Source organism: Chionomys nivalis, chromosome 5 (genome assembly GCF_950005125.1).
Source record: "Chionomys nivalis chromosome 5, mChiNiv1.1, whole genome shotgun sequence".
Taxonomy (NCBI): domain Eukaryota; kingdom Metazoa; phylum Chordata; class Mammalia; order Rodentia; family Cricetidae; genus Chionomys; species Chionomys nivalis.
In genome coordinates this window covers 13858669-13886177 of record NC_080090.1, presented here as the reverse complement: position 1 = coordinate 13886177, position 27509 = coordinate 13858669, and the positions used below count along the sequence as shown (strand labels likewise).

The 27509-nt window shown below is 45.1% G+C and overlaps 1 protein-coding gene across 2 annotated transcripts in view; it reads right to left on the bottom strand.

The window, feature by feature from the left end:
• Positions 1-27509, bottom strand: part of Plxna2 (plexin A2) — a 202813-nt gene that overhangs the window by 153218 nt on the left and 22086 nt on the right. For both annotated transcript variants that reach the window (XR_009057116.1, XM_057769165.1), the window contains exons 2-3: positions 23882-25144; positions 19125-19307 (exon numbers count right to left, since the gene is read on the bottom strand). Coding sequence is in view for 1 of the 2 variants with exons in the window: in XM_057769165.1 (XP_057625148.1) it covers positions 19125-19307; positions 23882-25069 (1371 nt within the window). In the remaining variant the exon portion in view is untranslated. The remainder of the gene's footprint in view (positions 1-19124; positions 19308-23881; positions 25145-27509) is intronic.

The following is a 27509-nucleotide window of genomic DNA, read 5'->3' as shown; positions in this document are numbered from 1 at the left end:
CTGCTGGACTATGCTCTTTTCCAATGCTAGGGACTTACAAGTTTACACATAATAGGTTCTAAGAGAGAACTGTTTGAAAACGTATCAGAGAGCTGTCAAGAACAGCAGAAGTACTGACAGACATTATGGGCCTGTTGAACTTTGAGGCTTGGTTCTAGGCTGCACTGCTAACTTACCAAATAATCTACTGGATTTGTGTTCCACTGTCAACCCGGACATGAGATGCTCAGTACAGGTGATATGATAATTGAGTAGAAGGAGAACTATGAAGCTGTGTGCTTGCTGTAGTATGTGAATTTGGGACCTGATTCTGAGTGAGGTTCCAGAGGTTACCAAAGATAAGGTAATGGGGAGATGGAAGATCCTTTCTGAGGATAGAGTACAGCATGTTCTTCTGTACTGGGGTGACGGGTGAAGGGTGCTGGGAGAAGTTGCCCACATCTGAATGGTAAAGAGCTCCTGCAATGCAGGCTTTCAATAATGAGCTCCTTTCTAGAAAATCTTCCATGAGGTGTGTGTAGAAATAGAAAAAGCAGAGTGGTGAGGCCTGGTGTGGAGATCTAGGTACCTAGATGACTACTGGATAAGCAGACAGCAGACACATGATTGAGCATCTTTCCAAACATAGGACCTACTCAATTGTCCAGTAAGCTTATCTTAAACGAATGAATGGGAAAACAATTTTACCTGGAGTCTTAGCTTTCTTCTTTGGAAAATTAAATCATCTTGGTACCTATCCTGTGGGTAGGAAGATTTATGAGCTGTGCTTGGGACCATGGTTGGCACACAGCTGACACACAGAAGATGCTGTTTCTTTGAGCAGAGCTTCTAGTCTTAGTGCTGTGGATACTGGGCCAGATCATCCTTTACTGTGGGTGCTGTCTGTGTCATAGGAAGATGAACAGGACCCTGGCCTCTACCCACTGTAGGTCAGTGGAATCTTCTGTAGGCCATAACTTACAACACTGCAGACTTTGCAGATTTCTACAAACCCAGCCCCTGGTAAACCACTGGGTGGATTGATACCTGTGAACAAGTGCTATTGAAAGCACATGGCAGATTCATGGTTGGATTCTCCAGCCCATTTTTTTTGTACAAGTGAGTATAAATGAATATGTCAAAGAATATACTAAGCAGAAGAGAGCACTCAAAGGCACATCCCTTGCTTTCTCAGGAATTTCAACTACTTTTTTAAGGTCCAGAATTTCAATCTATGTTTTTACAGCTCACAGCCACCAAAGATTTGAGGGTGCCCTCCACTTGCACATGGCTGACTCAAGTCAGTCCAGCGGGTGTAACTAACTTTCTGACCTGATCTGGTTCCTGGGACCCAGGTTTGGACAACTTATTAGTCTCCCTTCACACTTGGAAAGCCTACAATTTGGCTTTATAGACAAAACCCTGACTCAGCCTCCATCTCTGGAAGGTGTAGTCATCAGCACTCAACTTGGTCCACAGCTCTTGTCTGGGACCTGGACCTTGGGCCCTGCATCTGGCTTCTTGTAGGTTTGCCCTTTTCTCCTAAAACTAACATCAGTTTTGAGATAGAGAGTGTTTGTATATGTATATAGATATATGAGCAAATGTACACGCATGTGTTTATGTGTACAAGCATAAGCATGTGCACACATGTATATGCATGTGTATACATGGTGAGTAGTAAAGTGTTCCTGTTACCTGGGACACCACCATGTGATGATGATCAAGCAGGCCCAACTTCTCATCATCTGGCATTTGAACCTTTTTAAAATTTTATCTATTTTGTTATTAACTAAACCACTCAGTCATGAACCTTGAAAGTTACGTCCATGACCTGCTTGGTGAGATATGTCCATCGGTGCAATAGAGACATAAATGTTATGGGAGTAACCAACCACCTTCTGACTGGATTTAAGGCCTACTTCAAAAATGAAACTCATACCTGATATTGCCATTAAAGTTAAGGTGTGGCTATATAGGTCACAGGCCCTAGGGGAGAATCTATTACTAAGATTCTGCTGAATAGAGATAGCATTAAAACAACTCCTGATGACTTATTGTTATACCCTTAAAGCAGTGCATCTCTTAACCCTCAACAGAGAAGCTTCTAGGAGTAGATGGCAATTAATATAGAGACCTACAACTGGTAAGTATGTAAGAGCTAGAGGAGGTGGATAACTTAAAAAAAACCCAATGTTTTACAAAGACACAACAGGGAAGTTGCACATATGAATTTATAGTGATTGTGACAGCCTACACAAGATATGCACAGGCTCAAGCTAGATAAAATCTCAGAATGTGGGAACAAAGTTCCGCCCTTGGCTGAGGTGCTGTTGTCATTTGATAGCTGAGAGAGAGAGAGAGAGAGAGAGAGAGAGAGAGAGTCAATTTTCTTTAAAGTTATGAACCCTGGTATAATGTCATACTCCAGGACAGGCCCCTCACCCAAGGGTACTTGGCCAACACAAACTGGACTTTATGGGTGTGAGGGGAAGAAAGAGAGAACCAAGCTGGGTTGTAAGGCTGGGAGTAGATCTAGAAGGAACTGGAGGAGAAGGATAAGCATGATCAAAATACACTGTGAAATTATCAGAATTAATAAAAACATTTTAAAAATTATATTATTTTCCTTGATATTTAAAACAGATAAAAACAAGATTCTTTGACTGGAAGATGGAACTGGGGTGAGAGTGTATCTTGTTATCTTTCTATTGCTGTGATACAATACCATGACCAAAAGAAATTTTGGATAGGAAGGGGTCCGTCATCTAGAGAATTCAGGGCAAGAACTCAAGACAGGAACCTGGAGGCAATAATTGATACAGAGGCCATGGAGGAGTGTTCCTTACCGATTTACTCCCCATGGCCCGTTCATCTTTCTGCCTTAAAGCACATAGAACCACAAGCCAGGGATGGAACCAGCCACAGTGATTTGGGCCTTCCCACATCAATCATCTATCAAGAAATATACCACAGGCTCACAGGCCAATCTGGTGATGACATTTTCTCGATTATGGTTTCCTCTACCCAGATGACACTAGATTTTTGTGTCAGGTTGCCAGTAAAACCAGCAACACAAAGTGGTCGCTTCAAAGAAACAGTGTCCAATAACTACTGACACTTGTTTTAAGATTTTGGGGTCAGAGACAGCTTTGAATCTGATTAAATTAACAAGGCCTTTACCATAAACATTTTATATACAAATATTTGCAAACCTTTTCTTGCTTTTTTTTCTTTATTTTTCTTTCTTTTTCCTTTTTGGTTTTATCATTGACACATGAATTCTGGAATAAAAGTTAAAAGTAATGGGTGTTCTGCTACTATGCTACACTCTGCTTGGGTCTTCCTGAAGGTTCCAGCTACTCAGTACAGTCAGTGATGAGACCCTGACAGTACTGGTCTTGCCTCTTCCCCTTTAAAAGAATGGAAGCTCAGACATGAAAGCACAACCACCATCCCTGTCAAATTTCTACTCCAAGAGCCATGGTGTTGATCTTAGTTTTGTGCTGCCCAGGGGACCTAGACATGAGAGAATATCTATGTCTCAGTTTCCATACTGGTCCCAAGCTCATGAGCTGACACATCTAGGTGATGACCGTAGTGAAGAGAGTTCTGGTACCTGCCAACATTGGTAGTGTCACCTGACCACTCTAGACCGTTTCTTTTCCCATAAGGTCACAACCCACAGGGTTATTAATATTGCAAGTTGAGTCAGAACAAGGACTTGAAAGATCTCTGCGTAACTTAAAAGGGTAAGGGAACTGCCATTATCTCAGTCCTTAGACGATGAGTAGGAGACTTGTGTCCAGTTCCGTGCTCTCAGGCCTGGGAGTCAGGGAGAGAAAGAAAAGTCATCTTTTATTTAAAAGTGGCAAATTTTAAGATAAAAAAGGATGGGGCTGAAGAGATGGTTTATCATTTAAGAGCACTGGTTGTTCTTCTAGAGGACCTGGTTCAATTCCCAGCACCCACATAGCAGCTCACAACTGTCCATAACTCCAGTTCCCGGAGATCCAACACTCCACACAGACATACATGCAGACAAAACTTTGATGCACATAAAATAATAAAGTTTTAAAAATATTTTAAAAGAACAGAGTGGTATGTCACCATTTATGAAACATAGCTTTGGTCTTGTAGTCATTTGCTTTGACTACTGAGATTTCCTTCCCTCAACTTAGGAAGAACTGAAACCCTTTGACATGGTCTAAGATTGTATGTGAAGGTTTGGACCCTGGTCGGCTACAGCATGCAAATCGATTTCCAAGTTGCAGTGAGGGCAGACTAGAAGGGCCTTCCTCGGGTCTGTAGACTGCTAATAAGCTTATCCGAGGGAAGGCCCAGTGAGAACAATAGCTAGCCAGAGTGGCCCAGGCAGCAGCGACTGAGGGTTTTACGCAGTGCTCAGGCTGCCCATGCTGGGGACCTGCAGGCAGGCTTATGAGATTAAAGCTCAGAGCCCAATAAATAATTTAGCAGTTTACTACAAAACATACACAAAGTATAATAGCTACTATCTTCAGCAGTCTGATGTGTACACACATTTTAAATGCACATCAGTTTCCTCCACATATTTCATTTGATGTGGAGTCTAAAACCAAACAAGAAGAGAAAGAGCACCATCCCCTCCACTCCTTCTGAAGCTTTGTCATCAAGATGGGACAATGGGAAAAGATTCATTCTATACACCAATTATCCAGGGCTTTGGTCTGGTCTCCCTCACCCCCACATTTCTCTTCCCCACTCATTTTTTTTTGTTGTTTTCTATGTATTTTGAGAGAATATAAAATCTCCCATTATTCATTCAGAATTTGACTTTCTTCTTTTAGGGGTGTCTTTTATAGAACAAAGCTGGCCCTAAATGCTATCTCTCACAATGTCACAAGTGACTTACTTATATGAATGCCACTCCAGAGCTGAGATAAATAAATATCATTGCCACAACACCAGAGTCCAAGGTGAGCTTTAATGGTCCAGAAGAGGTAGTGATGGATTGGTAAGATCTGATCTTGGCTGTGAGGAGGAGAGGAGTACTGAAGGAGTAATGGAAGATGGAAGGAGGAAGGAGTCAGTGTGGATGCTGCAAAGGGAGTGGGTGGGAAAGAGCAGAGAAACTCAGAAGAAGTTGCCCCAGCATGTAGAAGCATGGGCAAGAGGTGAGAGGCATGCCTGTATAGAGAGTGTGTCTGTACAGACACTTGAATGAGTAGGTAATTCCAAAGGCAGCTCTCCTTTCCTAACTGTAAGCTGCACCAGTCTTCATTACAATTACAGGACAGGAGGCTTCAGGACACCAGGATGAACAAAGTGGAAGATGTTTCCTCCCGCCTGTGAAGACCTGGAGGGCGATATCACTCAACACTGTTACAGTGGCCCCGAATCTCTTGTGAAAGGCATGGACCCCCGGTTTGTCTGGTCCACACATCACCAAACTCCTCCCTTACCACATTCTGAACCTTCTGGTACTTGGCTTTGGCTGGCAGTGGCTATGGTTTATCTCCTGCTGTTTATGGCCTGGGACAGGCTGCCATGAATAGCTCCCCAAAGAGTAGGGGAAATGCAGGCATCTGCCATTCTGCAGAGTTCTTTCTAGAAATGAAAAGGACAGTCATAAAATGTTCCGGGTGAGGCAGGGGAGGTGGGTAACATGCATCATAAAAAGTGTAATGGACTAATGCCGAAACAGACTGGCTGCAACCCAGGGGTGTCTGCTGAGCTCAGACATAAATATCAGGGAGGCACCAAGGAGACAGCCTTTTTATTTCTATGATTTGATGGTTGTGGGAGGCTGGGCAAGTTTTTCCTCTATTTCTCTGTCTGTAGTCATTCCTCTGGGGTTACCACCAATCTGCCTAAGACCAAAGCTGCCCACAGTTTACGACTTCTGCAGCAGTCACAATTAGATTATTGGAAAGATTGGAGGAAAGGGGGGATTTTAGGGTACCTAATACAATCATTTAGAGTAAGTCAGATTTGGGTGTTCTGGATGTAATATCTAAGACTTTGCAAGTGGCAAGATAAAAAAAAAAATCAAAGGGAGTAGAGCTATGTGGGACATAGAATGGAACACATACAATAGGAACTGTGGACTTGTCCTGCACCAGCGCAACTTCCAGCATTAAAGGGACCAACCGACAGCTATTCCTACAACTGTCTGACAGAAATTCCACCTCTGCTCAACATCCTATATAAAAGGAAAATCACTTGTGTGGTAAATGATAAAATGTAGGTACTAAGGCTTCAACTACACACACTGTTCTGAGACTTTATGTTGAGGACTGACCAAGTTCTGTGCTAACGCTGGCTACTCACCCTTTGCTGTCTTAGCAGACACTTGCTTTTAAGTGTGTATTTATACAGAATGGTAGATATGTGGGTTATGAGTGGCAGATAGGGGAAGTGCTTAAAATCCTGCAGGCTAGGGGACACTAGAAGTAATGTCCAATTTTTGCTGATGCTCATATACTTTTACCCATGTTCTCAAGACCTTGAAGACTTGTCTACCGCCATCCCAACTTTCAGTAGTAAGGGGACTGATTAATGAAGAGTCCATGTTTAGTGGGGAACATGGCAATACCAATTTTAACAATGACCCTACAGAAATCTCATTCCATGAGTAAAGTTTCAAGGATGCCAACTCTTATCAATAAAAGGATGCTTCTGAACTTGGGGTTGGCTTTAGTTCACCCAAGACTCCGGCCCTACTGAGAAGAAAAGCAGCAGAAACAATAGTATCGGCACAGGAAGCCCCTGTTCAGTTCAGCATTTTAGTGTGTGGAAAGAAGGCACTGAAGGTTTCAGTGTGCAGTTTTCATCTGGGAAATTGCCCCTTTTTCTCGTCATTCCCAAAGGGATGGAAAGCAAAGGAAAGAGAAGGGAGGCCAAGACCCGTGCTAAGCAGCTTTGGTGTTCATTTAACTTCACAGATAACCAGTGAAGATCTGACAATCTCTCTAAGGAGGCGAACCCCCAACTCTGTGTTTCCCAAAGGTTAACTAACTTAGGCAAGGCCACATTCTCAGCAAATAGAATAAGAACTTGAACTCAAACCATAGTCTTTTCACAGTGAATGAAAAATACAAAAGGAAAAAAAAAATCAATAAATGATGGTTGGGAAGAAAAAATATTTCCAGTTTGAAAGTCAAAAGAGCAAGGCTAATACAGCCCTTATGTCACTGGGACACATAAACATTGTAAGTGACACAGGGTCATCACACAGAAAAAGTTAGATAATCCTGTGCACGACAGCTACATGTTACTTAGGCGGAGAGCAAGTGAGGCATGTAGTGTCTCTAGGATAGAACTGTGCAATTCTCAGTAAAAGCTCAGTCTCTCCAGTGACTCAACATGTGCAAATCTACCTAGAACAGGGCTTCAAGCACCTTCCTCAAACCTACCATTGTGCCCAATGGGCTGTTTGACGTATGAGAAAGCTAAGTTCTCTATGTTCATGGAGCTCCCTGGATGGGGGTGTTGGTGTTACCAGCTGGGAGTGGAAGAGTCTGTCCCAACCATCCACTTGGAAGGGATCCCAGTGTGACTATCAGTAAGGTATAGCTAATGGTTTTCCAGCTAAGCGCACCTCTGATGAAATGAAACATTCCTCTTCTCTCAGCCGTGTTCAAGTCTGAGAAGGAAATGACCACAGTAGCATCTAGTCTATGGGTGATGTCAGGTTAGACTGAGGAGAAGACCCTCCTCGGAGCTGAAGTTTGATCATGAGCAGTGCAGTTTACTGTGGAGAGTCGTAAGACTCCAAGAGAAAACACCTGGCTGCTACCTGAGCACTGTGTGGTATCGCTCCCTCTCCAGGTTCACCTTTGCTCACTGGCGTTTCAGTAAAGGCCTAATGCAAATATAGAATGTATAATTTTCACATCATTCCTGGCAAATCCCAGGTGTGCTCTATTAGTATAGTTCCAAGGATGCCATTTCCAACCATGAGAAAGACACAGGACACAGTGGTACCAGCTTAGGGCTCTATTAATAGCAATCCTGATTATAGGGCTACAAATTTAATTCGTAGCAATGATTAATGTCAGAATCAAAGGCATCAGGCATCAATATTGATGGAATTGTAAAGTCCCATAAACAGAGACTGAACATTCGGGTCCATCCCCTCAGCAGTGGTCTGCTGTTAACTATTGCATTAATGTCTCTTCCAATTTGCGAAATCAAAATGACTCCATTTCTCAGTGTCCTCTTCACCCACACTGAAACCTCTGCCCAGCCATCTCTGAATGGGTATGAGTGGCAAATAAAGGATCCTAAACAATGTCTTCGAAGAAGAATCCGGGGGCTCTGAGGGTTGCATGGGTAACAGGCCAGGCCCCTTGCTCTACCCAGCAGCACTCTTTTGTGTCCCCTTCAGAGAGCTCAGAGCAAAAGTGATGCTTGGAGAAAGGGGAGTCAGCTAGAGATTGTGTGTGGCACAAAAGGCTGCCACCCCACCCACTGTGAGTCCAAGGAGGAGGGCCGGGCCTGAAGAGAGTGAAGCAAGACAGTGTGTGCTGAGCTGACAGCTACCATGTTCCTGGTTTCCTGGGCACCTTTGCTTTACAGAATGCAAAGTGTTAGCCTACCCCCTCCACTTCCTGCAACTCCATGAAAAGTTAAGGGGGTTGGGTAATAGTTTCCTCTGAGCCTGAAACATCCTATCCTGTAGGGAAGCTTCTTAAGCAGAAAGGTAAATAACTCAAAATGGCTTTAGCAAGTCCCTGAAACTTACTGTCTGGAAGAGGTTTAGACCAGAGTAACTCAGAAAGCAAACTCTCCCACCTGTTGAGCTGCCTGCAGGCTGTGCAGTGTGCTCCAGGTTTCCCAGTTTTTGTGGACTGTCGCCCATGCTAGGGTGGGCCTTGGTAATGCAGTTCTTTGAGTTACTTATGTTCTTGTAAGTGACTACTTACCCATACTTCTATAACTAAGCCCTGAAAATTCATTGGTTTGTCAAGTTGGACTTTGGTGGTATCTATACTTTGGTCTGTGGTGGGATCCATTTCGGAGGGGATAAATGCATAGAGTGTCTCCCCGGGAAAAGGGAAAACTCTCGTCAGAACTGCAGATGGAATAACAGATTCTTAGAGTAGATCAATAAAGTGTAAAATCCAGCAGTTAAAAGCCCACATTTGGATTAATGGAGATCTGGATACAAACCCAAGCTCCTGCTCTGTAGAAAAGAAACTCTGTCATTAACTCTGTTGGACCTCACTCCGCTTGTTCATATGTACCTGATAGGAGTTGCTGAAGCATAGCTGAAAAGACACTCCTCTCAGGGCTTAGTGGACAGGAAGGGCCTAGTTTACAGCAGACAGACAGAGTTGCTTGTCTATCATGTATGAATGGAGAGTCCCACTGCAGTAACTTGTCGGAACCTCTCAGCTCTAGGGCAGACATTTGGTGATTGAGTAGCCTTCCTGCTAGACAGGCTTTGGTAAGAATTCCAGACACCTGGAATGAAGGGTCAGCCCAACAGCTCACTCTAGGGCAGGCTACATGGTCAGGCCTGGCAAAGGCTAAATGGATCCTGCTCTGAGAGAATAAACCCCAGACCAAAGCTGGGTTCTGCTCAGAAAAGAATATTTGCTTTCTAGAAAGAAGCAGCAGTCAATCTAATGTTAAATGTAAGGGAAGTGATTCTTTCACTTAGAAGGGCCCAAAGATGAGATAACCAAGCCCGGACTCCAGAATTTCTTTGTTACTAAGAGCTTGTGTGAGTTTGAGTAGACCACCCAAATCTTCAAGGCCTGATTTATATATCACTGTCCAAGATCTCTAGATTGGACCTGATTTTCGAATCCTCTGTAGTTGTAAAATCTATCTACAGTTATAATAATGCTCCTGATATAGCTTTATAATGTCAGCCTTCTCCTTGAGGGCCCTCACCCCTCCCAATTCTGTAGTCTCACCCTTGTCTCTATTGCCTGCTCACAAACCCCAGAACACTCAAGCAGGGAACAATCTGGTTTGTTATAAAGCCCACTGATGCTGTCTCCTTCCAGAAACAGTGATGATACTCAGTAGCACTTGCTTTGAGATGGAATCCAGAAGGAGAGACACATGGACATCTGTTCCTCAACTTCTTTTCTACCTTGAAGCCTAAAGGACTTTCTGAAGGCTGAGACAGGATTGGGATAGACTAGGAGGTTCAGAACTCCAGGGTCATCCTCTCTGCCTTGCATCTCACTGGACAGAAGATATGCTAACAGGAAGGAAAGAGAAAGCTAGCTATTCCAGGAGCCAGGAGTTTTTCATTTGATCATCTTAGATTATGCAAATTACTTAAATATGTGTGGGGCTTGTCTCAACCCTGTGATGTTTGTAATTCTGTCATCAATGTCCACATCTTCCTTTGATTAGCTGTACGACTGGAAGTTTATGGAGTATCATCACACGCAACAGAGCACAGAACAACCCCAATACTTGAGCATCTAAAAATGATGCTAGAAACAAAGGGAACTCAGACCTCTGAAAGAAAAACAGTAACACTATAGGGGTGACTAAAGCCACACTAGCAGCGAGGATGCCAGCGGCAACAGCTGCCATTCGCTAAGCTCCTTTAAGCTGCACACAGGGCTCTGTATCTGATAGTCTACATCCTTCACTTCAGACGCCCACAGCAATCTGGCAAGACAGACAATGGTGTTCCAGTTGAAGAAACTGCTCCCTATGGGGCAGAGCTGTGTGGCACCACAATATTGTGGTTGGCTTGGGTGCATGCATCGAGACAGAACAGCGCTGGTTTGGCTAATTCTGCAAAGCAACAGGCATAGAACCTCACTTCCTGCAGCTCCGCCCTAGGGAGGGCCAGCACATATTGTTTGCTCTCGCTGATGACTAATGTAGCTGGATGCCAAAGTCCAGTGGGATTAGATTAGATGGGCTCAGCTGGGCCAGTCTTCCAAATATTTTTTCCCATGACTCAGGACTGGGGGTAGGGGACAGGGGTGTCTTCCTCTTTCTGACCTTGCAAACATGTCACTAAAAGGAAGCCTGATCTGATAGTGTCACTACCCCAGGGAATCAGGGAAGAAATAGAATTTGAGGGAAAGTGCCCCCAGTCACAGAAGACTCTTCTGTAACAATCACTATTAAGAAATTTTCGTATTCTATCTTTTTAATCCTTATGACAAATCCTTATCCAAGTGATGTTGCTACCTTATTCTACAAAACAAAAGAAAAAGGCCACGCTTTGTGAGTGTGCCAAGTTCTGCCCTCCTTGGTCATGTGAATCATTTCCTTGACTTTATTTTTCCATTAGCACTTACCATCTACACAAGCTAGGGATCATGCTCATCTTTGGCTTCTGTCTTCCTATAGTAATATGGAATCTTCATTAGGATGAATACTGTTGACAGTTTTGGTCGCTACTATGTTACCTAGCTTCTGACACATCTGTTGATGTGATGGGCCACCATGACCAAGGCAACACAGGAAAGAATTTATTGGGGTTTACAGTTCCAGAGGGTTAGAGTTCATCATCATCATGGTAGGGAACATGAAAACAAGCAGGCAGGCATGAAAACTGGAGCAGTAAACTGAGAGCTTTCATCTTAAATACAAGCACACGGCAGAGAGAGGAGATAAAGAGATAGACAGAGGAGAGAGACAGAGACGGAAAGAGAGAGTCAGAGATAAAGATAAAGATAAAGTCTCTTTCAGAGACTTGGCCTGCCATGAACTTTTAAAACCTCAAAGCCTGTGACACACCTCCTCCAACAAGGCCAATTCTCCTAGTTCTTCCCAAATGGTTTCACAAACTAGGAACCAAGCATTCAAATACATGAGCCTAGGGGAGGCAAGCCAGGGGCATTCTCATTCAAACCACAACATTCAATAAATGCTATTCCAGTAACATCATTTCACGGAGCAGGGGTAAGAATCACCTTCACTTTACAGGAGAGGTCACTGCAGAGATCACTTTGCTGCCAGATAGTATTCAGAACCAGATCACACGAAACAACAGAATTTCCATTATGCACGTTAATCTTACCACAAAGGGAAGGGACTGGAGCAGCTGCTGGTCTTCAGAAAGTCTCTTCTGACAGAGACGCTTGTCCATGTCCTTGTCATAGGTAGGCACGACCTAATTGCCTAAGGGACATGTATGTATGTGGTGGGACTTTCCTGAGGATGTGGCTTCTACACATTAGCACCTTGGCCTGTAGCAAATTCTACAGAACATATTTGGATCACCTGAATGCTATGAGCTTGAATCATTACCTCCAATCTCCTGCCTCAAGGCACAGTTCCCTGGTTTTTAACCTTTCTATAATAAGTCCCAAATTGCAAGGACTCACTCTTGTACCATGAACAGCCAGTAGAACACTCTGCTTTGTGCCTCAAACAGGAATCAATAGGATTGAACTGTACAAGCTGCACAAAAGATATCAAAAATAAATAAGTTCATTTATTTATTTATTTATTTATTAAAGATTTCTGCCTCCTCCCTGCCACCGCCTCCCATTTCCCTCCTCCTCCCCCAATCAAGTCCCCCTCCCTTATTAGCCTGAAGAGCAGTCAGGGTTCACTGCCCTGTGGGGATGTCCAAGGACCTCCCACCTCCTTCCAGGTCTAGTAATGTGAGCATCCAAACTGCCTAGGCTAATAAATAAGTTCTTAACTTCCAGTTTTCAGAAGGGTTCTGGGAGACTGGTAGCCCTTTACCTGGGGCCTGTTAAGACTCTGGATAGAGCTGAGACCCTCTGTCTGCATCTGTCATGGCTGAGCAGGATATACATATTGGGGAGGGTATCTGTAACTATGACTTATTCTTGGTGCCAACCAAATGCCTCTTTTCCCAGCTTTGGGAAGACCAGTCTTCTGGACCCAAGGGGTCCATAAAACAACAAAACAAACAGTGAGCTTGGTGGCAGGAGTCTGGGCAAGGAGCCAGTCTCATTCACTGATGTGGCAATGAGCTCCCCAGCCAGTACCCCACCTCTGATACAGGCTCTGGGGAGGTCAGAGAGCATCCACTGGCTCACCAGCACTCCAGGTCACAGCATTGTTGGGATGCCTGGGGAAGCCAGGGGACCACGTTAGATGTCTCTAGGCTCAGGACTCAGGACAACCAGCTCCTATTCCTAGTTGTTTACAGGATCAAGGATTCATGCAGAGAGAGAAGTGAATCATTTCCACTTTGAGGAACCAGTGGCTATTGTTCTTGTTCGCTGGGATTGGCAAGGAAGAAAGTCATGTTTCCCAGCTTTTCATTCAACCCCACACCACAAGGGGAGCCAAGTAATAGGCTAGGAACTCCGGGGTTAGGGAGGAAGTCTGTGTGAATGTCAGTATGGCCATGTGGGAAGAAGGGCGTATAAATTTGGACATACTGCTTTTATCAATCCTTTGTGTACTAACCCTGGGCCCTGGAAAGGAATCCTGATCAGCTCTTCAAGGCCCAAGATGCTAATACAAGAAGTTCACATTGTGTCTGGCTTTGCTTAAGCAATCAATTTTGAGATTACAAGACGATAAGATAGGAATGTCAGGGCATCTGGTAGGCTGGAGACTAGAAACCTTACCTTGGTCTAGCCCTTGGAAAACGCAGAAACAGTTTACCTTTTAAAATCTTGGGAATTTCAGTGGCTACTGTTAGCCAATTACCAAAACGTGACTTTAAAATGGCCAGGATCCTCCCTAGAGCTTGAACAGTCTTGGTGAATTTGCAAAAATGTCCCAAGTATTAAAAAGCAAAGGGCTGCCAGAGGAGCAGTGGTTGCCTGAGCCTCTGCACCTGCCTACTGCAAAGCTTCTGTCAGATCCAGGTGAGGCAGATGGTTGTGTGTGCTATTGCAGGGTTGGAAGTGCTGTCCCCTCCAGCCTTTCCAGCTAAGGTCTCAGAGCACCACTACTCCCTCTTCCAAATACTCTTCCTGCAATCCGGTAGGAGCTTTTCTGTTTCCATGACTCCTCATCCACTGCCAGCCAAGGACTCTACCCACCCATCATGAAAACTGTCCTCTGCAATAGCCCCATCCATAAGAGTCACTCTTGGCACCCGATTCTACTCCAATTATTGAAATAGGAGTTGGCAGAGTATAACCCAGTACATTTGAGGTCAGCTTACAGAATACCTAATGTGAGGTATTTTCTCTGGGACTTGGGTCAGAGCTTGGGTATGTAGCAGGCATTGTCCTCAATGGCTGAGGTCACTGGGTAGAGCACATGTCACAAGTATTAGGCAATAGTCAAGTTTTCTAAGATGCCAGGGGCAGAGAAACAACAGATTTTACTCCTGGTTACATTTCCAAATACTAGAAGCTGAAGCAGAGTGTCACCTTAGCAAGGACATGTGGTGGTACGTGAAACTGTAGAGTGGGCAGGTGTGTAGAATTCCAGTCACTGTGAATGGTGGGAAGGCACCCGAGCAACATCACCCTGAAACTTGAGCTAGTCCCCCCCCACACAAACACACTGTCTTCCCTGGTTCAGTGTGGCCCCTGGTTCTGTGCCCCATTAACTTGTGCTTGGACTATATACTCCACTCTTTCCTGGAATGAGAAAGACATCTGAGATGAGTTTCCAGTTCCTGCCACCCTTCTTGAACTGTTTGGGCATTGTCTCTTTTCTCTGGGTTCCTACCTTATGCTCTAAGAGGAGGGCGCCATCACACGGGACAGTGTTCAGACTCTAGGACACCATACATCCCATCCCCTGTATCTTGCCTCAGGCATCCCATGACTTGTCCCAGGCATCCTCATCACCTAGATCCTGCCCTGCTCATACCCAACACCTATTCCTGACCCTGAGAAACATTCAGTCATGCTTAGGGCAGGCTCAACCAGCTTGAACTGCAAAGTCCATATCTAAGGTGCCCTGACCTTCTTGTCTTTGTTTCGATTCTCTCCTGTGGCCACTTTTTCTTTGTCACATCACCTTAGTTATTGTTCTGTTGCTGTGAGGAGGCACCATGATCAAATAACTTATAGAAGAAAGCACCTAATTGGTGGTTTGCCTACAGTTTTAAAGGGTTAGTCCATGATCATGTCAGGAGGCAGGGCAGCAAATAGGTAGGCAGGATGATGGAACAGTAGCTGAGAGCTTACATCTTATCCATAATGTGGAGGGAGGGAGGAAGGGAGGAAGGGAGGGAGAGAGAGAGAGGGGGGGGGGATCCTGGCCAAAGCCCACCCCCACTGATATACTTCCAACAATGTCACACCTCCTAATCCTTCCTAAACAGTCTACAAACTAGGGATCAAGCATTCAAGTGAATAAGTCTATAGGGGCCATTCAAATTGCCATATAGATACATGTTCCACTGAAGGAGTCAGAGTCTCCCACAGCAGTGGTATCACGGGAGAGATTCTGTAGTTGGACACAGGGCTAAAATTAGGGTTAGATTAGAGTTAGTTGTTCTACAGTACCCCTTTCTGGATGTATCTACTGGTATTCATTCCCTAAAGTAAGACAGTTTGGTAATAAAAAAAAAGTCCTTCCCTGTGTTATATGGCAAAAGCTGGTTCTACAGCAGCAACTCCTCCATATCAACCTCTGGGGCCACAATGACTAAGCCTAACTCATCTTCTACAGGTTGATGGCTAAGCAAGCCAACAAGTGGGAATCAAATCTGGGCTCAGTCATGAACTGGACAAATTTTTTTTTACCTTACTTTGCCTTTGTGTCCCATCTGCAAAGCGAAGTTGATAAGAGCATTCACCTCAGAGTGGCTGCATCAGAGTTCAATGAGTTAGTAGATGCAAAGGACTTAACAAAGCATCTAGAACATTAAAAGTGTTCAGTATACATTGCATTATCTGGAGAAGTGTCTTTATCTACTTGATTTGCTATTTTTTCTTGGGGTTTCAGCCTTGTAGAACTCTGCTTAACATATCATGATTCCCACATCCTTGCTGCCCTTGTTTATTTCATACTTGATTTCTTAACACTCTATTATGATATTATCTCTCTCATAAAGTGGAGTCAATGCTGCTCATGATCTGGAAGCTGTTCTTCTGCTTCTATGGTGATGACTAATTGATTTTGCTGAAGCATGTACTACCACACAATTGACTGGGCTCTAATCCTGAGTTCTTTTCTTGCATTCCTCTTTGGCTCAGAGCCATACTGGGCTCTAATACACCTTTTAAAAGTGTAACCCGGTAGTCTTCCTCCTTTAGGAGACCTTGCCGACTGACCCTACATCCCTTGATTGAGCTGTGGGGAGGCTTTGCCTACCTTTCCACATCCTATAAAGCACAACTCTTAGTCCTACACGGACTGCATCTTGGCTTTGAGGTCTCAGTTCTCTTCTCCCATTCTTTTCGCCGGTTGGTGCCTCAGAAGACAAGGGACCTGTTCTTTGGGTTCTCAATGTGCATGAACACCCAAGATCACACTGTGGTTATGCCACTTTTGGTAAGTTCACTTCCCCACTCAGGGACATCCTGTTCCTACCAGCCTCTGTAGATGAGGGCTGGACCGTCAGAGAGACGCCTGGCCAGGCAGGGAAGAAGTGAGTAGCTCTGACGCACCCAGATTCCCTCCCCTTGCCTGACTCCTAGCTATTTTTTCTTTATTTTCCTTCCTGTGTTGAAAGAGCTATGGGGCCTGGACCATGCTAGAATTTCCTGGGGACATTCCATAAATTCTTCTCTGGAGAGGGTGGGATGAGTGGCTCGGTAAGTAGGAGGCCACTAGGAGCCAGGTATGAATATCAGTACCTAAAAGGAGTGTGGGTGGAAGGGAAGAGTGAGCTGCTCAGAGGGAAAAAAAAAAGAGGGGTATCATGAGTTCATAGCCAAAGGAACAGCACCTCACAGTAAGAAGACAGACAATTTGCAGGTTGGGACAGGAAGTGGGCAGCCCTTGAACCTGCTACCACCACAGTGACTGGTCTACTAGGGCTTCTGCAAGACCCAGAGAACTTGGGCCTTGTGTGTGTGTGTGTGTGTGTGTGAGAGAGAGAGAGAGACAGAGACAGAGAGAAAGACAGAGAGACAGAGAGAGAAAGACACACACAGAGAGAGACAGAGACAGAGAGAGAGAGAGGGGGGGGAGGGAGAGAGAGAGAGAGAGAGAAATGAAAAGATGCAAGCAATTCCAGATGTGTGTTACGTAAGACGCATGAATACTAAGGGGTCAGCAGATACAGGTGTTCCTCTGAAGCCTGGGTGGGCCTTTCTCCTTCTCTAGTAATAATACTGACTTCTTAATTTAGGTCTAAGGCCAGAGTAAGCAGAGACACTAGCCCTTGATTGAACTCTGGCAAGTCTGAACCTGAAAATCACTCTCAACCTACATCCCTCAGTTCCACCACTACGTCTCAAAGTAAAAAGAGTGCCAAGTTTAGGGGTCAAGGCAAGAAACAACTAGCCTTATATTTCTTTGTCTGGATCAGTCACTTCACTTCCCTAAGTTTCATTTTCCCTGTGGAATAATGAGGGCAGTAGGTGATCAGAAGACAGTCCTATCTTGCAAGGATGGTTCTACTTTGTAAGGCTTACCTTATATGTAAAACTTTGGTGATGGGCTTAAAGAGAATTAGTATGAATAGATCAACCTTTAATAGAACTTCCAAGATAGTAAAGGAGACAGTCTGGACCAGAAACTGGAGATGAAAGAAAGATGGATAAAGTGCCAGATACCAGCCCAGATGCTGTTCTTGCTGAACCTTAGATAAGCTCTGTACAGTTTTAGAGAAAGTACTTCCTTTGGCAGGCAGATTAGTAATAGAAGCCTCATGGGGAGGTGCATAAGAATGGCACACATAGCCTGCTGAGGATTGTTTAGGTGATTTTCCAACTCTCCCCATCGCCCAAATCCCATGTGTCAGGCAAAAGTGCCCAATCTGATGAGGTGAGCCTTGCTGAGCAAGGAGGTAGACAGCCTCAGGCATCCAAGCCAAGATGTGACCAGCAGAATACACCACTTCCCAACTTCAAGGAATAACACCTCTCTCGGGGAATAATTTTCTTATAGGGAATGACTCCTGCCTTCCCCAGCTTTATGCAAGCAAATGATATGACCACAATCATCCTCTCTTCCACATGCAGAAGCCAAGTCAGGCCCATAGCTGTGGGGCAGAGTGATGGTGCAAGACAGGAACAAGCAGAAACATTTCCCAAGAGCTAAGAAATGGTCAAAGGGATTTGGCATTACAAAGACAAGAGAAATCTGCAAATTTCTCTGTTTTCTCATAACTCCTGCCACCTCCTCTATAACAACTCAGAACAAGAAGAATTTGGAAATTCTTCCTTAGACTCCCCTCCAGTTTCCTTTTCCACATTCCTCAACAACTACCTCCCAGGGCTCTAAATGGATTAGGAGGAAGGAGCGTGGTAATGTCAACATCAAAGGACAAAGGACGAAGTGCAGCAAACTCTTGTCTGTGCCTTGATCCACAGGTGCTGAGACTAGTGAGGGGTGGCAGGAGAGGAAGCTTGGGAAAAGGGGATTAGCTGGGACCGGAAAGAATGTAGCTGTTTTAATCCCACATAATGAACCAGACTGTGCTCCCTATCCACACCCTAAACACTCAACAAGCAGGTACAAGCTATTGGCTTCAGCCTCCCTTGCAAGAGGGCCCCCTTGTTGCCAGCCCCAGACAGTCTTTTCCCTCCAGCTTGTAGGGGTACCCAAGGAGGCCTGGAATGTATCTCCTTCCTCCTGGCTGCTGAGGTTTGGGTAAGAAAGTGGGGAATGTCTACAACTGCTGGAAGGATGGGTAACGGGCCGTGTACCTAAGCACCAATCATGTAACTTGAGGCCACCACCACAGCTCTTAAGACTCAAAATCTGTCCTAACCAACTTCTTTCGGTTTACAGCCAACAGCTGGGTTCCAGGTAGGAGTTGCAATGCATATAATTCACGATGTGGATAGCAACAACAGCAACAAAAAATAAGTTCTATTTGATTTGGGAATTAAGAGTGGTTTTTCTCTTTAGGCAAAGTACCTTCCCAATACCTCAATATTAGACAACAATGAAATACATTTGGTTTTTTTAGGTACTCAGTGATGGCTGGAGGAAACAATTTAAGGCTAAATCACAAAATCCCTATCTTCCTCCCCATTCTATTCCCTCCCCTTAAAAAAACCAATAATTTGCCTATAGTTAAATCTCTACCAACCACTATCTTCTAAAAGAGTCCCTCAACTGAGAACACAATGTGTCAGAACAGTCAGGCCACCCATTCTTACCTTCTTCAACTTGCCACTCTTAGTCCCCACAAAAACCACACTGTAGCCATTGTAAACATAGGAAGCCACCGAAGTTAAGCGGTCCCTGCTCGTGGTGTACAGGGTCAGTCCCTCCACTGGAGTGGAGCCTCCCAGAGGTTGGTTGATGTCCAGGCCACAGAAGTTATCATCAATGGGGACTGGCTGAAAGGACAGGAGAAAACTGGAATGAGTCACAGTGAAAGAATTGCGGGGTCACTTCAAACCACCCAACCAGCCTGAGGATACCAGACCTCACAGAGAATCAGGGCTGGGATCAAAGGTCTAACGTGTTGGAGACAGAGCTCATAGCCAACTGTCCCACAATGACATCTTGGCACCCACGGGACCAGACTGTGAGTGACTAGCCATCTCCACTCTCCCAGAACTAGCATGTGTCTTTCCTTTTACCTTTCTGCCAGGAAAGTCAGATTGTAAAGCTGACTGAATTCACCTTCTGCTTCTTTTCATGTCCCCTTAGAGCTTGTCAGTCTGTGAAGATCTGTCTATTTTAGACAGGGCTCTCTCAAAGGATATTCAGCCTAGAGGCAACATTGTAAGATTCCACAGGCCTAGAGGTTTCCTGTTTGTTCTTTGAGCAAGCTAGTGAGTGTTTCTTGGGCTGTAGAAAGGCATGAGGAATTTTAAGCCACTAAACTATCACTACTACCTGCCATTCTGGGGACTCATTGCAAATATCACGATAATATTGAATACTGTTTTTTGCTTTGGGATTTCTTCTTTATTTATCTTTGGAGTTCTGGGGGGAGGGTGAATCTGGGACCTCTTGCATGCTAGGCAAATGCTCTATCACTAAGTTACTTCCTCCTTCCTCTTTTTTTTTTTTTTTATTTTGAGACAAAATTTCACTAAATTGCTCCGGCAGGGCTTGAACTTGTGACCCTCCTGACTTAGCCTCTCCAGTAACTGAGATTACAGGCCTGTACCACCATGCTGTGATGGAAAATTTAATCTACATCAGAGTCTTCATTTGGTATGATATGTCCCCCACCTTTGGAAAGAATTATAGAGGATTAAATGAAACCATGTATGTAAAAGACTTTTATCATTGTATGCCACTATCTCCTGTACATTATAGGTGTTCAAAGAGATGTCTTCTTATATCAGTCTTTTGAGGGGATTAATGATAGGCCAGGAGAAACTGTGTCACTTTGAAAGAAGGCTCCCTTACGTAAGTGAGAAAACTTGCCGTATAGAGAATGAGAAGACCCATTCACACCCTGTGTTCAGGCTAAGTCCACTGGGGACCACAGCATCCTCTTCTGGAACTGTCAAATGGAGACTCAGATGGATAGTGTTGTGCTTTGAATGAGAATGTCCCCCCACAGGCTCGTATATTTAAATGTTTGGTTCCCAGTTGGTAGACTGTTCAGGAAGAATTAGGAGGTGTGGCGTTGTTGGAGGAGGTATGTCACTGAGGGTGGGCTTTCAAGCTTCAGAAGTCGACAGCCTGCCCAGCTAGATGTCTTTCTGGGTAGAGAGGGGGAAAAAAGGAGGGAACCACATGACTTTTAAGGATAGGGGATGCACAGTGCCTGGCACGAGGCTGGATTTTGATGGGTGCCCCAAGACACCCCAGCTAACTGCCCAGCATGAATCTTGCAGTAAAGGCTGCAGATTCTGAATGAAAAAAGACCTTGAGTGCTGGAGGAGCTGTTCCCACCTGCTCTGGAATAGGCTTCTCAGAAAACAGAAGCCATAGCAGTGAGCAACACAGAAGCCTCCTCAGCCTTGCTTTTTTACCCTCACCAGGGAGGAGTAACTGATGCTTCATTTCCTCTGAATAATTAGTTAATAAGTTAGAGCACATTATTTTTCCTCAAGCTTGTGTTCCCACCTCGGCTCTGAGGGGAACTAGGATATGTCTCTGGGACCTTGGTACCTGTGGACAGTTGCTGCTCTTACGACCGGCAGGACTGGTGGTGCTAAAAATACATAAGCACTCCGTTAGAAAGAACATCAAGTTTTAGAGTAAGAATGGCCTTGAACTCTGGGTGGCAAACTCTACACCACAGCTTGGAAGGGAAAAAGCCATTGTATAGTACCGCTAGGTCACTGGGAGATGTCTATGTATACCTCTACGTCCGGTGATGTCACTCCCACTTGAAGCCAGCCTGTCTGGCAGTGTTTACAGCACAGGAATTGCCAAATACTGTAGACCAGGGCTCTCTTGCTTCCTCTGTTTTGTGGAGTTAGTTGCTTACTATTTTCCAAGGTTACTGGACAGTGTCAAGCAGGGAGTTACCAGCCACACTCTCTATCCTTGCTGCCTCTCTTACTCATCCTTGTTCTGTAAGCAGTGGCTGCTCAATAAGACTTAGGTAATCTAGATTTTAGCCCTGTCCTTACTGCACCAGCCCTTACTACATGCTCTCTCTAGGCCTCAGTTTTCTCATCTATAAAATAATAGAGTAGAGTTGGCTCATTGTCAAAATTCTTTAGAGACTGTTTTCATGATTTCAGGTTTTTTTCTACCACTTTGTCCAGGGCCTAGTAGAGCTACAGTGTTGTGACTGAAGCCAGTTTCTGAGATACAATGACAGAAGTGAAAAGCCCTGTCTGGCAACTCTGGGTTTCTCTAGTTTCTTTCTGAGGCTAGCATCTCCAGAACAACAAAGAAAATGATCTGTTCTGAGCCTACACCCTAGGGTTAGATGGCAATTGCTTCCTCGATATCTTGTTAAGTATTCCCAAAGCCTAATGTCCCTTTAAGTTTGCATAGACAGAGAGTGACTGAAGTATGATTTTTCTCAGAGGTAGTGGTCCCATGGAGCCTGCATCAGGAATCTGTGAGCTGTCCTGAATTCAGATCCTGCTCCTGGTTCACAATTATATAGATTTAAGCTGTTTGTTTACACTTTCTAAGCCTTTGTTTTTCTATTTGCAAAAGGTCATGACAATTAGTGCTTTACCTGTGAAGATTGGTGAGGTACAAAACTGCTCAAAATAGCCCTTTGTGTGTAACTGATATTTTGTGAATGATGGGTCCCTTCTTCATACTTTTTTTGTGGGAGCAATGTTCAAATCTTGCCCTGAGAGTTACATGTTGGTTCACAGACTATGTTAAAGTCAAGCTCAGGGCCATTGCTTCTCTTTGATCTTCAAATTTCTTAATGGTAAGGCCACTGTAGCATCTCCAGTCCCTAATTAAGATCCTTTGGTCTCTAATAGAATCCCGAGGACACCACCAATTTGCACCCCCAACTGTTTTGGGGTTTGAAATGATATTGCACCAGGGGATGACAGAAGAGGAAGTTTTTTCCTATAAGGCAGTAGTTCTCAACTTGTGGGTCAAGACCCCTGGGGGTTACATATCAGATATTTTTTATTACAGTTCATAACAGTAGAAAAATTACCATTATGAAGTAGCAACAAAATAGTTTTATGGTTGGGGGTCACCACAACATGAAGTGCTGCATTCAAAGGTCGCAGCATTCGGATGGTTGAGCACCACTGTGAATAGCCACTTGTCCTTCCAGCTATCACCAGTGTTTCTGACGTCCCATGGTCACTAGTCAGGGCTTGTCTCTGTAGCACCAGTGGAGCAGCACACAGTGGCCTCTTCCTTTCAACTTTGGCTGAGAGGCAAGCAGGAATCAGCAGTTTCCTCCTGACAAGGCCGTGGGAACCAGGGTGGAAGCTGCAAGGGGTTAACCCTTACATTTCCTCCCCACTTCTCTTGTTTGAAGAGGCTCTTTGTTCATAAAACTTTAGTGCTATAAGGCAAACTGGAGATTACCTAAATCCAGATTTCTCATTTTATGAAAGAAAGATAACTGGCAAATAACTAGTCCTTCATTACTATGGTTAGCAGTGGTAATCCTAGTTGCTCATTTACTGAATGATTAGTGTGTGCTAGCATGTTATTTTCATAAACAATTGATCCTCATAATAAAAAAGGATAATATTATTTCTATTTTAAAGAAGAAAAACGTATAGCTTAGATACCACACATCACTTGTTCAAGGACACACAGGATATAGGTGGAAGAACTTATTTTTTTTTAAATCTAATTGATTAGATTTAAAGCTCAAATTCTTAACAAGTATGCTGAGGTACCCTGTCATATGCTTGGATCAAGCTGTGATTCCTTGATGTTCATATTATGCTTAGGCATGACCCAAGTTTTTTATACTTGCTACCTCTCTCTGGAATGCCTTTTTCTCTCTCTTAGCTGCTGCTCCAAATACTACTCTGTCAGTGGTAGATATTCTCTAGAACTGCTCTGTGCTGTTTTATTTTCCTCTATAGAAAATTTACCATTTGGCAGGCAGTATCACTTTATTTGCTTGAGAGTCTCATATAGCCAGGCTAGCATTGAACTCACTATATAGGCAACACCTAATCCTCCTACCTCCAACTCTTCCAAGTGTTGAGATTACAAGTGTGCACCACCACATCAGGCCAGGCTGTTTTATGTGTTCGCTTGTCTTGCCTCACTAGTAGGTAAGCTCTCTAAGAACATGCAGCTTAGTCATGCTGCTTAGCAGCACCAAAAGCAATGTCTGGTGCACTGTAGGCATACAGAGGCATGTATTAGTATTGATTTAATGAATCAGCAAACTCATCTCAGAACTTTAATGTAGGCAAGTCTCTGCAATTGGTAGTCATCACTTAGTTGCCTAAAACCCATTCTTACCCCAGGTCCCCACTGGCCTAGAAGCTGAGGGTACAGGGGTACAAAGGAGTCAGGAACAAAGCACAGGAAGGCTCCTTACCGCCTTGGTGCACTGCACATCCTTTCCCAGAAGCCAGTTGAGCTCCAAGTTGCCCTCTCCATGGTAGCAGGACTGCAACCGCTCCTTGATCTGCAAGTTGATGGCCCGAATGGGGAAGGCACAGAGGGCAGAGTCGTCAGGTGGGTGGTGGTACTGCTTCTGCCCTTTGGAGAAGATGGCAAATAGCACATCCTCATCGCTGCTGATGTTGAAGGCCTGAGCTAGAGCTTCCCCAGGCTTTGCGAGATAAGCTGCCTGCAGGAGGCGGTATTCTACCCCGGCACGTGTGCAGCCAAAGGGCAGGGACACATAGGAGTGGAACTTGGGGTCATCCTTGCAGAGACGCACGATTCTTGAGGTATAGAAGAGGTCTCCAGCTGAGTTGATGGCCACACCCTCAGGGGTCTCTGGCTGGACAGTGAGAAAGTAGACAAAACCACCACTGGCAAAGCCATAGATGTAGAAGATGTCAAAGTGGGAGACCAAGGCTAGGGTGTCAGAGGGGATCTTGATGAGGGAGGAGACAAAATCACTGTGGAGCTCATAGTCAAGCATGGCTGAAGACTCAGGGTCGCGGGGGAGCTTGCGGCTGGACAAGGTAGGGAAGTAATCCTGCTTTCCATCCACAGCAGTGCCAATAAAAAGCTTGCCATCTTCCCCCTCGGAGCGCACAATCACCCCATACATGGTGCCTGTCTTATTGACGCTGGACAAGTAGTGCTCCTTCTTGTGGGATGGTTCCACCAGGATGAAGAGGTCGTCCAGCCGCAGGAGCTTGCAAACTCCCTGGTAGAGACTGCCACAGGCAAGCAGGCGATTCTCGGAGTAGTCAATGATCAGTAGCTTATTAACATTGTTGGTGAGTGTGAGCACCTCACTGCAGGGCTGTACAATCAGGGGTGGGTAGCAGGCCTTGTTGTCTTCTTCTGGTCCTGTCTTGTGAGCCACCTGGATTGTGAGGTTGCCTGTCAACTTGTAGACGCGGTTGATGGCCCCCACATACACGGCCCCTGTTCTTCTGTGTACAGTCAAATGGTTGAAAGTCCAGTCACGGTTCTCAGAGTGGAAGGTGCTGAATTGAGGCATACCTGTGGTTTCACGAGCTAGCAGCAGCCAGGCCACTGAGAGCAGTACCACAGACAAGTTCTCAGCCTGCATGGTCCACAGCTGGGACCTCCTCTGCTCCATCCCGAGAGGGGCAAGGCTGGAGGGATAGCTCCTCTGTGTACTTCTTTACTTCTCTGGATCAGCTCTCACATGGTTCTGAAAAACACAAGGCAAGGGGTCAGACTAAAAGCAAGTTCTATGTGAACCATATTGCTTGACCAGGATTCCCAAATCCAGCTGGCCCTATGAGTCTCTTTTGCTACATTTCAGTTTTTCTATTTTTAACATATTTTCCTCTCTGAGGGATGCTGAAGGAATCCCATTATCACCGGTCTTTAGCCATTATGCTGTATAATGTGCTTTTGTTTGTATATTTTATTTATATTGTATAAAGCACCCCATTTAAAGATATTGGTTTTATCTCCCAGAAAGTTTAAGAGACTGGAGTTCACTCAACCAATCAACGCCGATATCAGGACTGAAATGTCTTCCCCACATACTCACTTTAGGACCCCCTACTCCAGTATGATACATCAATTACGTTTCTCCTTATCCCAGACTCCCTTGACTCCTGGGATCGCATACCTTCTCATGCTCTGATATCCATCGTGAAAGAGAAGTGCTGGTCACCTCTAATGGGATTTATGGAAAGTATGCTATTCAAAAAAGACTGGATTCCTAAGCCTGCCATCAGAGCCTGAAAAGCCCCCTGAAATGGCAGAGCCTGTTCCTCTGTAGACAGACATAGCCACTGCCTTATGGGAGAGGAATACATGGCTTCTAGGAACCCCTCAGCCCTTTTCTCCTTAGGCAGGGCCACAGATGCTGTCTTCTCTCTAAAGGCCTGGATAGATGGTGGAGCCCAGTAGCATCACCTGAGGCAGGAGTTCTAGTAAGGCATACTTGGGCAGCAGTAGAGGAAGAGGAGTTGGAGGGTCAGTTTTATCTGGTCACTGCTGGGGAATTCTGGCCATTCAATCATCTGTGAGTTTAGCCCTGGGCCTTGATCACAGAGCTTCAAGTTCAGCCTCCACTCCTGAATGCTTTGATCTCGTCAGCATTACAAGAAGCTGTCCAGTAAGCATAAAGGACCCCTGAGGGCACTCACTAAGACCAGCAAGGGGAGATCCCAGGCAAGGGGACAGAGGTCAGGAAGTCCAGCCATCCCTGGAGAGTCTTGCTTCCCCTGACTTTTAGGATGAACCATAGTCACTTGAAAGCTGCACCAGAAGAGGCAGCAGTCATCTGGCTAAGAGAGCCTTTTTCAAGCTGAATAGAGTGCCTGGACAACCTTGTTGACAAGTACTGACAGAACTCTGGGTGCACTGACGACAGGAATGGAAACACTCCAGCTAGGAAGAAAATTTGCTCCCAGGTAGCTTAGTAAAGGCCTGCCTGCCTGTTCCCTCAACTCCCCAGGCTGGCTGGACTAGGTTATAATGAGTCTGACACCACTCCCACCCAGTTTTTTCTTGCATATTTAGAGATGCTCCTTCCTGCTCCTCCACTTTGCAGCATAGGCCTGCAGCCAGCATAGTGCCAGAGTGTTCCAACCTGACTCCGTTTCTCCAAGGGGGCTCTGATCGGTGTCTTGGAGGTGATTCATAAGGTCCCAGGCTTCCTTGGAAAGAGGAAGGGCAGCGCAAGGCTGGGGCTGACCTTAACTACTCTAACACGGCCCTTCCGGCCTCACAAGCACAGGCTCCCAACTCACCCAGATTGCAGTTTGAAAAGCAGGTTATTTTTAGCTATGTCCTAAGGCCGGTAGCAGGACGTGAATTCCTCAAGAGGAGCTGCAGAAAGGAAATAACAGAATCCTCAAACTCTCCAGCTAAATGGGGAATTGCAGGAGGTCACACTGCAAGCATGCTCTTCTCTAGAAGACAGGGCCACAAGTGGGCTCCTGGTTACAAGTGGCTTCAGATAGAAGATGTAACATGAGAACAGACTGTCCATTCAAGACAAGCTTTGAAGATGAGGCAACCTGTCACCATGCAAGGTGTAGGTGCTTGGAGCATAGAAATTCTCTCTGAAGCTCAGTGGCACTGAGTTTAAGGACTGCATGCTCCTGCCTTCCCACGTCACTCATCCACATACATGCCTAACTCATGCACACAAGGAGGAGTCCAGAGAGCAGAGACCAGCATCTGAAGACACGGTCAGCCATCTAGCTTCCCTCCTCCTTGACATAGTTCAGGAGTTAAGAGGCTTTCGGAACAAATCGGGGACATTAGACCGATCAAGTACCATTTCCATCTTTGTTAGAATGAGAATGGCAGTTCTGTAAGGAAACTCCTTAGCCACACCGCTGGTACCCGCTACATTACCATAAAGGGCTCTGATGGGAAATGGCACTGGAATTCCCGACTTCTCTTCTTATGTTTTCCTTTTCCATGGATGGACAGTACGTGGGGAGCTTTGATCCGCTGGCCCCGTGGCAGAGCTTATTTAGAAGGTAGGTGTCAGGGGAAAAGAACAGACCCAGGCTCATTTTCTCTGTCATATAATAGCACAAGTCACA